Source organism: Centroberyx gerrardi, chromosome 12 (genome assembly GCF_048128805.1).
Source record: "Centroberyx gerrardi isolate f3 chromosome 12, fCenGer3.hap1.cur.20231027, whole genome shotgun sequence".
In the NCBI taxonomy this organism is placed as follows: domain Eukaryota; kingdom Metazoa; phylum Chordata; class Actinopteri; order Beryciformes; family Berycidae; genus Centroberyx; species Centroberyx gerrardi.
The window spans coordinates 28950218-28962321 of NC_136008.1; the positions used below are offsets into that span (position 1 = coordinate 28950218).

The 12104-nt window shown below is 45.3% G+C and overlaps 1 protein-coding gene across 1 annotated transcript in view; it reads left to right on the forward strand.

The window, feature by feature from the left end:
* Window positions 1–484: 484 nt before the first annotated feature.
* Window positions 485–12104, forward strand: part of adgrb1a (adhesion G protein-coupled receptor B1a) — a 77044-nt gene continuing 65424 nt past the window's right edge. Inside the window, exon 1 of the mRNA XM_071902064.1 lies at window positions 485–1220. Within this exon, the coding sequence (XP_071758165.1) occupies window positions 485–1220 (736 nt within the window). The remainder of the gene's footprint in view (window positions 1221–12104) is intronic.

Sequence of the window (12104 nt, forward strand, 5' to 3'; positions counted from 1 at the left end):
CTGAACTTGTGTAATGAATACAAACTTAACTGAATAATTCCCTCCCTCCCTCCATCTGCTTCCATTCCACTTGTTTTGTTCTCTGGGACCGAGCGGCGCCCCAGCCATCGCAGTCGCTCTCGGTTTACTGCGCAAACAATAACAGCTGATGGAGATTTCTCATTGTGGAGATAAATAGAAGCGGCGTAATCCCATTCAGTTGTTTGATCAGATACAAGCTCTAATTCATATCTTGTCTCTGTCGTTTCGCAGGTTCTTCTGGATCTCCGGGTCGTCTGATGCAGCCATGGGGAGATCGCTGGATCTCTGAGAGCAACCTTCCTCCCCCTCCTCCTCCTCCTTTTCCTCTTCCCCCTCCTCGTCCTCTTCCCTTCCCCTACAGCGTTGGAAGTGGCGCCCTGTAGACGCCGCCTGGCCTGCGGTAACCGGTAACCGCCCACCAACCTGTGACACCTGGACCCCTATCCCGTCTGTAAAAAAAAACATGACAAGCGTCGTTTCTCGGATACCTGGCCAGGTGAGTCGGCCGCTCCCGGTGCTGCTGCTCTATTTCTCCTCTCTGCTGCTGATGGAGGGCTGGTGCTCCGCGGCCCCCTCGGGCCCCGAGTCGGACTCCTGCTCCACGCTGGTCCAGAGCCGCTTCTTCGGCTTCTTCCTGTCATCGTCGGCGTTCCCCACGGTGCCTTGCTCCTGGACCCTGCAGAACCCCGACCCGCGGCGCTACACCGTCTTCATCAAGGTCACCAAGCCCGCCGAGGACTGCGTGCCGCTGCAGCTCCGCACCTTCCAGTTCGACTCCTTCCTGGAGACCACGCGCACCTACCTGGGCATGGAGAGCTTCGATGAGGTGGTGAAGCTGTGCGACGCCTCCGCCCCCGTCGCCTTCCTGGAGGCCGGGAAGCAGTTCCTCCAGATGCGGAAAGGGCCCCCGCGGGCGGGCGTGGCCATAACAGACGGCGACGGGGACTTCAAAACAGAGTACCTGGTGGTGGGCAAGCGCAACCCCAGCATGGCCGCCTGTCAGATGCTGTGCCAGTGGCTGGAGGACTGCCTGGCTTCCAGCACCTCAAAAAGGCCCTGTGGCATCATGCAGACGCCGTGTCTGTGCTGGGAGCCTCCGCCGCAGCTCAGCGAGGGGGATAGGTGTTACCACAATGGAGTTTACCTGGAAAACTGTTTACCCAGCGTCAAAGAGAGCGGGAAAGACGCCGAGATGAACGGTGAGTGGAAAGAGGCTTAATGGTAACTCTGCAAAAAGAGTTTGACTTGTAATATATTGTTTGTTGATGGGATTTTCAGCGTTTGTTTCGTTATATGTCAACTGCACAGCGTTTCCATTTAAGTGCTAAGATTATTTTTGTTCCTCTGTAAACCAATGGGACAAGACAATCTTAGCGCTAAGGAGCTTTCGGGAAAGCGTGGCCAGAATCTGTGGATTTATTTTGTGTTTTGTCAGTTGAACTTTCGAAAGTCAGACATGCCGAGTTTTAGCACGCTCTCGGAAAAGTGACGGCGTCTTCAGTCGGATTCGAGCCCGACAAAATGTCTATGATTTGTGAAAAGTGAAGATAATTGTCTGACATTGGCTCAAAAGCCAGTGGAGTGCTTTGGCTAAGTAACAGTAAAGAGCTTTTGGAGGGGAAACCGAAGGACAAAAGTGCATCGAGGCAAATGGGAGGTTTAGGATTTCATCCGATGGAAGCGAGCTCTGTGACCTTGCAAGGTCAGAGCCGTATTCTGTCCTGTCTGTGGTCAAGCGAGGGACACCGAATCGTCCTTCGGGAAGCCTGTGGAAAGAGAGGAGAATCAAGTGCTGATATGAGATAGCTTTAGGGAAGCTCAGAGCAAGCGGGGGAGGTTGGGGGGGGTGATGTAAACAGAGAGAGAAAGGAGACAGAGAGAAAGAGAGAGGTAGAAATAGGATGGGATAAGGGGCTGTGGCTGGAAGTCTAATTCTCTGCTGCTTGATCCGAGCTCCCCTCCCTTCCCTCGGCAGACAGGATGTGGCCTGACATCTCTGTCCCGGCCTTGGCGGCGGCTATGGCCAGAGGGACGGAACATTTCTCGGCTCCCCTTTCTCCCTCTAACCTTTCCACCATCTATCTCTCCTTCCTCCCCTCATGCTTCTCTCCGTCGCTTCCCCCTAATCAGCCTGTGGTCTTATTCTATCTGCGCGCCTTATCCCTCCTCCTCCGCCTCCTCATCCTCCTCTGAGCCACCATCACTGCCTCCCCATCTCCCTCCCCAGGGTGATAGTGGGCTGATACTGAGCCAGTCGTGGGGAGCCAACCAAGCAGAGAAGATGTTGCGGTGGGTATCTCCTGCCTTATCCTCCCCCAGTCTCCTGAGCGGCTAATGTCCCCCCCGCCGCCCAGCCTCCTCTCCGCTAGTTATCGCACTTATGTAATCCCGCTTATGGTGCTCAACAGCGGGATGTGGACTGTTTGTGCCTCAAGGTGTGAAAAATAAAAAAGAAATATACCGTCAACTGTTGGCTCGGGCAGCAATAGAAACAGAAGGATGCATTATTGCTCTTCTTCTCCCTCACTGTGCTTCTGAGGAAAAGCCAGCCCACATGGGCAAAGCCTCTCCTAGATGATAATCCCAGTTTCTCAGTGACTGAGTGGCTCCGGAGCCCCGCGATGAGCACAAACGGACGAGGCATGCAGTCGGCGAATATTTGGTTGGATGGGCGACTGGATGGATTGAATTGGTGGATGAAGATAAAGAGAGGCTGGGGAGACATAATGGATTCTGTGTGGAAATAGGCCGGGAGCCAGGCTGCCGTGGCCCGCTGTGCAGCGGAGGGGAATAGAGGGATGATAGTTGTGAGTGATGAATGAAGGAAAGACAAGAGATATCGGGGGGAGGGAGAGAGAGTGGGAGAGGGGAAGAAAGGATACTGGAGAGGCTGACGAGAGCTGAGAGGAGAGGTAGGCGGAGGTAGACTAGGCTTGATGAGGATAGATAAGTAGCGCCTGGGCATGAGACTACACATGCAGCTGGACCTGTCTGTGCACCTTCAATCACCAAGAAAGTAATGGATTCCGGGCTTTCTCAATCCCGCTCTGCAGAGGCCAGATACCACCCCACCGCCACCCCCACCCCACCTCCACCCCCCACCCCCCTCGATCCCCGCCTCCATCTCAGGTCCAGCCCAGCAGCAGATGGAGGGGTGAGACCCACCGTCAGCACTGGAGCTCTGCTCATGTCCAGTTGGTGGAGAGCAGACCAGGGTTCAGAGAGGAGGGAACCGTCATTAGACCACAGATGGGAAAATAAATGTTAGACTAGACCGATATATTGGTTTGCAAAAAGAAAGGGCCAATATTGTCCTTTTACTAATAATTCGATATGGTCTAGTCAGTCATCCACTTCTGACATGATGGATAGACCCAAAGTGCCGCTAGGTGCCATTGATTTTTACATGCCAGTACTAGCATTCCAAGCACTTCTATACAAAACAAACTACCAAGCACTTAATTTGTGTGCGGTTTCCAAACAGCTGCTCCGTGGCTCAAACTTTCAACCTTCCTCCCAAGCCTTAGCATCATGTAGACGATACCATCAAAGTTAAAGTCTTTTGTTTTCTCAAAACAAAGCTTTCAGGAGCTGGGAGCTAAAGCTAATGCTAGCTCGCTGATGACGCAAGTAAAATATAAACTTTACTGTTATTCAGAACTCGCTTCTTACCCTGCAAAGTATCGTGCGCACTCCTTCTCTCTCAGGTTTTGGTATATTGCCAAAGGAGTTTTAGTCTGAAGTGTGAACTGTGTGTGCAGCAGTGTTGAATCAGCGTCATCAGCGAGCTAGCATTAACTTTAGCTCCCAGCACCTGAAAGCTTCTTTTTGCAGAAAACAAAACACTACTGGAACTATGATGGTATCTTCTACATGATACTAAGGCCACAGAGCAGCTGTTTGGAAACCGCACACAAAAATGAAGCGCTTGACTTGGTTTTGTTTTGTATATAAGTGTTTGGGATGCTAGTAATCGCTAGTAATGGCACGTACAAATCGCCATCTAGTGTGCCTTTGGGGTTATATGATGGATATGATGCAGTTCGATTAATTACATATTTGTTGTAGAATTGATCAGTACTACACTGGTTGTCTATGGGAAGACATGGGAAGACTATTATTATTATCCTGGGTATTTGATGAGTTTTAGTATAGAAACATTGACAACTTGGAATTTTTTGGGCATGAAAATGGTCAAATTTAATATCTTTAATATTGGCACAAAATAATCTGCAATGGGCGGCTTCAGGTGCCAAAATATTGGTATTCAAATACCCATATCAGTCATGCCTTACTAGTTAATCAGCAGAACTCCAGGTTTATATTCAGGATCATTGATCGCCTTGTAAACTTTATCATTACTGCTGTTCTTGCTTCTTCGACTGCTAACTGTGAGTAACCTTTTTAGTTGAGAAGACAGATGGTACCAGAGCTATGTTTTTTGGAATGTTTGTCATGAAAATTGTCAAAGTTAAAAATATTCATAAATGGCACAAAGTTTGCCTATTGGCAGCTTCAATCCAAAAGTATCGCCATTGGCCATCAAAAACCCATATCAGCCGAACCTTAGCGCGTGCTCGTGCATGTGTGTGGGTGCACATGTGTGTGTGTTAGTGTGCACTTGCGCGTGTGTGTCTATGTGGCGCGATTGGTGTCAGGACGAGGCACCACGGAGCAGGAAAGGATTCATTCGTCAGCCCACAGCGGACAGCAGGGGAGGCAGTGACTGATTAAAGGATGGATCAGAGAGATACGAGGCGAGAAAGAGGCAGAGAGGAGCGGGCATGGAGGCAGAAATATTGGCAACGAGATGAGAAAGCGCATGACGCAATGAGAGCAGGAGCGACACAATAATGATAGGTCTGAGAAAGAAACAGAAAAGTGTATTTAAAGGGACGGAGGAGGGGCGGCCTGGTCCGATGACGCGGACACATGCGGGTCGTGACCTTGGTCGCATGTCACACACTCTCGCTCCCAGCTTTGCTGTTTGTCCCCGCTGTGTGATAAAGCAGAAAGAAACGCTTAAAAAAATAACCCCAAAACAAGGAAGCAGTAAACATGATGCAGTGCACAAACGATGCAGTCACCTTCTGGGCCAATCGATAACAAGCGATAGAAATGTGCAAATGGCCAGTTTCATGTCTTTTATGGAACAATGCAAAACACGTTTTAATTGCATTGTCTGTTAGTCTTGCTGGCATTTGTGCCGCACCCTAGTGGTTGGTTGTACAAATGATGCAGTCACCCCTTCGGCCAATCAGTAAATTAATAAAATAGGAAAAGTGAAAAATCCAACATGATGCACATTGATTCATAATTCATGTATGTCACTTTAACTTATGGTGTGGGAGATAATGACTGGTACTTTGACCTGTAATTGTAGCGCCCCCTTGGGCCAATCAGTGTAATTTTGAAAAAACGGAACACGGCGGTGAGATGCATAATTTCCCCACGTTTCGTCAAAATTCAGAGCGGTTTCAGTGTGATAGAAGAGCAAATAAACAGACGCAGATGCCACAGTCCAAACAAGCGATGGCATATGGAAGGAAAAAGGAAGGAAGAAACACTCATGAACCCTCATGACTTGCACTTTTTCTCCACTGTTGCTGGCAGAAAGCTGGTGTTGAGTAAGATGAATGTGAGCGGTGTGTCTTTCCCTGCGAGCCTCAGTGTGGCTGGACCGCATTGTTGCTAAACTAAGGGATTTCCAGCCCGCCTCCATAAGGAGCACTGAGGGGTCCTAAAGCAAGTCTAATGCATTAGCTCCTCTTCACGCTCATATGCAGGGACACACACACACACACACACGTGCACGTACACGCACGCGTGCACACACACAGTGAAATGTCACATCTATAAAATGCCATATACACTGATGCTACCACGCACTGGCCCCTCGTGACTGAATGTGGGTGGCTGACTGAGGGAGAGAATAAAGCTGATTTTGTGTGTGTGTGTGTGTGTGTGTGTGTGTAGAGAGAGAGAGCGAGAGGGAAAGAGAGAGGGAGAGGTGTAGTCTTCACCACAGGGGGCGCCGTGTGGGCAGGAATAAACTGAAGAGGGATGGCAGTCAGATGCTCTCTGCTAGTGTGGAGGTCGCTCAGCCTGCAGGGAGCCTTGCTGTCTTTTGGAGAAGTTTTTCCTATGGAGCCTGGGATGGATGTGTACAAAACGGGTACAGTCCCATATGTAGCGATGACATGTAGACCTAATTCATGACCCGCTTGCTAATTAATGATCACTTTATTTGAAGGTGATCTCTGCTTTCTGCCTTCATCTTTTCTATGGAGAATACAGTAACGTTAGCTTGTAGCATATTACATACAATGTGGTGACAATAACAAGAATGCCAGAGTATATGCGGTCTTAAGATCATAAAAAGGTTTAGCTAGATATTGCTATATACTATATCACTATATCAAAGCAGCCCATGTAAACGAATTAATGAAGAAGTTATCCCATCGTGCGATATCATCTAAACTCATTTGAATGTGAAGAGGATTATGGGAGATTATAATTGCAGCTAAAATGTGAAGATGCGCAGTTTAAAGTTAAATTGTCACAAAAACATAACCTTTGATCTGTTTATTCATTAGATACTGCTCAATAAAGAACAGAGTTGATATGTACAAAATTATTGTTACAATACTAGAAATTTGCTGCTGTTTAGTTGACACTTGGATTCCACTCACAAAGAGTAACTAAACCCCAAATCCAAATCTGTGGTGAAGCCTGACATCTAATGCTGAAAAGTAGGGTACTGAACTGGCCATCTGTTATTGGCTGGTGTTTGTGCCAGGTGATGTCACCTTCTATAGAGTACAACAGGTGGTGACATCACCTGGCACAAAGACCAGCCAATAGCAGATGGCCAGTTCAGTACCCTACTTTTCACCATTAGGTGTCAGGCTTTTCACCACAGATTTGGGTTCGGGGTTTAGTTAGTGTGGATTCGCCACTTGCTGTGTGGAGAAGATTTCCCACCAGTGACCACACTGACACCAGAATTGGTCTCACTTACGTCACGCTTTGCGATTTAGGCTGGAATTTTACCTAAAAATCTGGCCTATCGCAGCTTTGATACTTTGTTACCACAAAATACATTTCTTTTCCTTGCAGCACGGCCGCTCCACGGCTCCGTACCTTCCAGGCGTGCTGACTTTTGAGTTATTTTATGGATTTTTCTTTAACATTAAAGACAGTTTAGCATGTTTAAGGAATGTGGGGACATTCCGCATTGAACAGTTGAATGGACTACATAGCATTTTAACAAGCAGGTGACCTTGCCGCTTCTAAAGTTTCCACCCGTTACCTGCCTCTGCCCGTTCTCTGTCACTTTAACGAAGTCACCACGAAGCCTGTCGAGGAAATTGTCTCTCTCTCTTTTTCCCGAGGCCGCCTGCCGATGGACAGCCTATCTCAGCTCCCCTCTTTAAGCAGCTTGAGGGTTTATTAAACATTCATGTTTTAATTAAGCAATTTTACTGCCACTACTTACTGGGCGATGATAAAACGTCCCGCTCCAGGTTGGCACACGAACTGCGTGTACGCGCGCGTGCATGCGTCTCAATGTGTCGGACGCGCGAGGCCATTCATTTCCCCCCCACCGTAAAAAAAAAAAACTAAGAGCGCGGGGATTAGAGGAAAAAAGACGAGTTTAACTTTTTTTTAATGAATGTTCACCTCCCTCATCACTCATGCGTGACTGCGGGAGAATAGTCGGGAGGACGATGCCGGGATGCGATAGGGATTCCTCTGTTTTCCTGACAGGCGGCTTGTCACCGTCGGCGGCGGCTCTCGCTCGCTCACTGTCACTTTCTCTCTCTCTTCTCTCTCCTCTATTTTACACTTCATCACACTCTTTTTTTTTTTTGGTCTTCTTTTTTCGGGAATTTGAGTCTAGTACTTCGCCCGCTTCTAAGGAGTCTCGAGAATCTTTTTCCCCCTCAGCAAAGTGCTCTGTTATTGAGGGACTGTTGTGTCTCCGAAGGGTGAAATTGTGTGTGTGTGTTTGTGTGTGCGTGTGAGAGAATAGAGGATTGGAGTGTGTTTATGTTCTCCATTGCCAGTCTCCTTGGCTGCGAGTGGTAGCAAGGCATTTAATGGTAGTCAAACTCTCTCTGCCGTTTTTCAGATTTGATGACTTGGACAATGAAGATGAATTACCTCTGATCAGACTGCAATGTACAAGTTTACTGCCGCCGCGCGCCAAAGCCGAGTGGAAAATTCATTGTGTGTGAGAGTGTGTGTGTGTGTGTGTGTGTGTGTGTCGCTCTTGTATCCGTGTGCCTCTGTGTCCTTGTTAAGAGCAGGCGGTGGCTCTGCAGGACGGCTGTAAAGGCTGCTCTCCTTGGTGATGTCACCTGGAATGACACCCAGAGGTGACACACTGTCAGAACACACACCCACACGCCATGTAGGACACACACTCACGCACACACACACACACACACACACACACATACATGCATGAAATGATCTCGGCCAGAGCCTGCCAGGCCCAGGAAAAGAACTCATTAGTGCAGACGTGTCCCATGTGCTCCTCTAAACCAGACTAACAATACATACACACATGCACACACACACACACACACACACACACACAAATTGCATATACAGGACAAATACTTGGATATTCAGACAATGTTAATGGATCTGTATTTAAAGCTGCGATATGCAACTCTTCTCCTTGGGATAAGAAGTGTGTTGTTAGTCCCGCCCCTTCTCCCCCATAGTTGGTCAAGTTCCCGCCCCAACACTTGTCACTCATCTCATCTTGATGAGCTGTCATCTCACCTGAGGTTGAGGTAACCGGTACCCATAAAGCCTCCAGAGGCGTTGGAGAAGCAGCGTTTTGGACGTTTAGCTTTGCGGTTCTTTCTTTTCTTCCATTGTTATTGTTGCTGTGACTTGCTCCGTGGCTGCTAGCCTCATGTTGATAGCCACAACCAGCTCACTACTGGCCCACAGGAATTATGGTATACACCCCTAAAAGTCCCAACATCACTGAAAAGACACTTTGAGACAGGGGGATTTAGGCATGAACACACCAGAGGTGGGGAATTGAGTCACATTTCACAGTCACAGTTTAACTGCTTGAGACTTGACTTGATGCATGAAGAGAAGACTTGAGACTTGACTTGGATTCTGGTGACTTGGGACTTGACTCTGACTTGTACTTTGATGACTTGAAAAGGTTTCTAAAGTCTTGACTTGAGATCTTGTGTTTGTGTAAATGACTTAGATTGAAAGTGATGAGATTTGTTCCAGCAGACGACTGAATTTTTTTTTTTTTCTGAATTTGTATGGAATGATTGAATTTATTGAAGTTGAAACTGATTATAGAAATCAAACTCATGATGCTCTTACCAAGTTTTTATCCTATTAAAACCATATTGCATTGAAAAGTCCTAGATATTTAATTTTCTTTAAGATATTAAATTGATACTGTACTTTTGATTTGTTCTGACTTGACTTGCTGTTCTACATTTGGACTTGAGACTTGACTTAAGACTTGTGCCTCAAGACTTGAGACTGACTTGGGACTCGAGTAAAGTTGACTTGGTCACACCTCTGGAACACACTGACTGATAATTTAGAGTATATCCTGTTTATTTATGCTATTTTAATGTCAAAAAAGTTGCACATTGTAGATAAGTAAGATTTAGCAAACGCAATAGAACAGGAATGGCCAATTATTTTTATTGTGGGACGCAACATGATGAATTCACATTTTTTTCAAATTAATACCAACAACCAAATCCAAGAATGACATTTTTTATAGAGAGAGAAAAGAGAGGTGGCACAATTTTCACTGCCATTGTAGATAAATTAACAGGCTCTCTGACAGCCTTGCAGCAATATTAAGAGGGAACAGTGATGTTTGCTAATATTATTACTGCAAATGGAATAATAATTTTTACATCAAACCTAGCCCAGCATCAATAATACCAATAAAGCTTACAGGATCATTTAATAATCACAAGCAACCGCATTTTTACTATTTCTGAATCTTTCCAATGTAATGCAGTGAGTTTTATAATTAACTACCAGGAGCTGCTCCTCCTTTCGTCTTTTCACACGTTCTTTTAGATTGATTTATTTACTCATTTATTTCCCATCAAAGCATCCCCAAAAAATGATTAGGGGCACAGCGTTTTGCAGTCTCGCTTTTATACGCTAGACTAGAGTTTTTATCTTTCCATTCTTTTCATGTCCGCAAAAAAACATAACATTGTTCAGTCTAATCTCCAACAAAAATTTAGGATTAATTATTTTCGGGCATTTCTCAAACATCTCTCTATTATTGGGACTCTGACGCCTAGGGGCTATATTGGGAGTAAATCTTTTTTTTTCCAACTTCACTCGCAGAATATAAATCATATTTTCTCTTTCCCTTTCAGATTGTAGTCTCGCTTGTTCTCTTTCCTACAGAGATCATTGATGAATCATGTTTATCTGCGGTGTTGGAAATGTCATGTCGTGCTTATGCCTCCGCCCACACCTTAAGGACGTAAATTTTTGGCCGGACAGTTTCATAGTTTGGTTGTTGAAGGTTAAATACCATCCTTGGGCATGGCTTTGCGGTTGCTGACATCAGCCAACATCCATCACCTCTGTTCAGCTCCACTCAGTGATGTAGTGGTAAATAAAAAAGCAGGGTGAACTACGACCTGAAGGCAGAGATCATCATAAGGCAAACAACCACCCATATGAATAAAAAGCAGTTGTATTGTCAGGAAAGCAATAATTTACAGCAGATTGATTCTACTTACTCTGTTGTATACTATGAATGTAGGACATAAAGATTTATTTCAGCCTAAAACGGTGGTAAACTCTATGGTGCAAATAAAAAAAAGTGGTAAATTGGAGTTTAGGTGGGGCTGCCTTAACTAGACATGTAAAAGTCACATGTGAAAACCCACATGTGCTTTTTGGACACGTGGTTGGTTTTCCTACAAGAACATGTGACATTTCCAATGATCATTTTCACCTGTGAATGAGTCTCTGCATGTGCAATGAAGTTTTCACATGTGAAACGAATATTGACAGATCTAATGGCAAGGTGAAAAAAAAGTTCACGTGGGAAAAAGAGCCGCTTCATCTAGAAATATTTTTTTTTTAACATTTGAAGTAAAAATGTGACATCAGAATACACCATGAGAAAAACATTGTTCATGTGAAAACCAACGTATGTCCAAAAAACACATGTGCTTTGAATTCACATGTGACTTTTACTGGTATTCAATTCGTATTTATTTCATTTTATTTGTTTGTTTGACAGGGATAATGCACATACATATTTCTGTAAATGAGCCGGAGTTAGCCAAAAAGGTTTGTTTTCATCTGTATTCCCTGGTCATTAATGGCTACCTACAATTAAAAGCATATATTTAATTGAAACACACACACACACACACACACACACACACACACACACACACAGCTATAGGACAAGACAACATGATCTTTTTTATTTTTTAAGCCAAATTTCAGGACGACTGATATACAGTATGTATCTGTCATTGCAGGTCACAAAAGCAACGCTGTTTCAATCACTTAGCAATGTTACTTAGCAATGTCCTAGACTAATGTTTTGGAGAATAGATCACACTATTTTAGCTGCTGTGTTGCATCCTCTCTCTCTCCCTCTCTCTGCCCATCTCTGGTTTCGTTGCGGGTGAGGAGGAGGCTGCCTCTGTCCTGCATTAACCCAACGCATAACATGCTCTTCCTAGATCTTGTTCTATCCTTTCAGTACATGTGGAGGCGGAAGATGATTTATGTCCTGCATAGTACTGATTATTATTACGTTGTGACCATGAGGATAAATAAAGTAAGTAAAGTTTATTTGTATAGCACCTTTCACAGATACAGAATCACAAAGTGCTTTACAATAATAAAAAGTAGCAATAACAACAGACAGCACAGTGCCTACAAATTAAAATAACAGCAACAACAGACAAAAACAGGAACAGAGACATATATACAAGTACAGTGTAAAGGATAAAAGTTCCAAACACAGACGAGGAAATAAAACCAATAAGAGCAAATAAAATCAAATGGAACAAATGACCACAGGC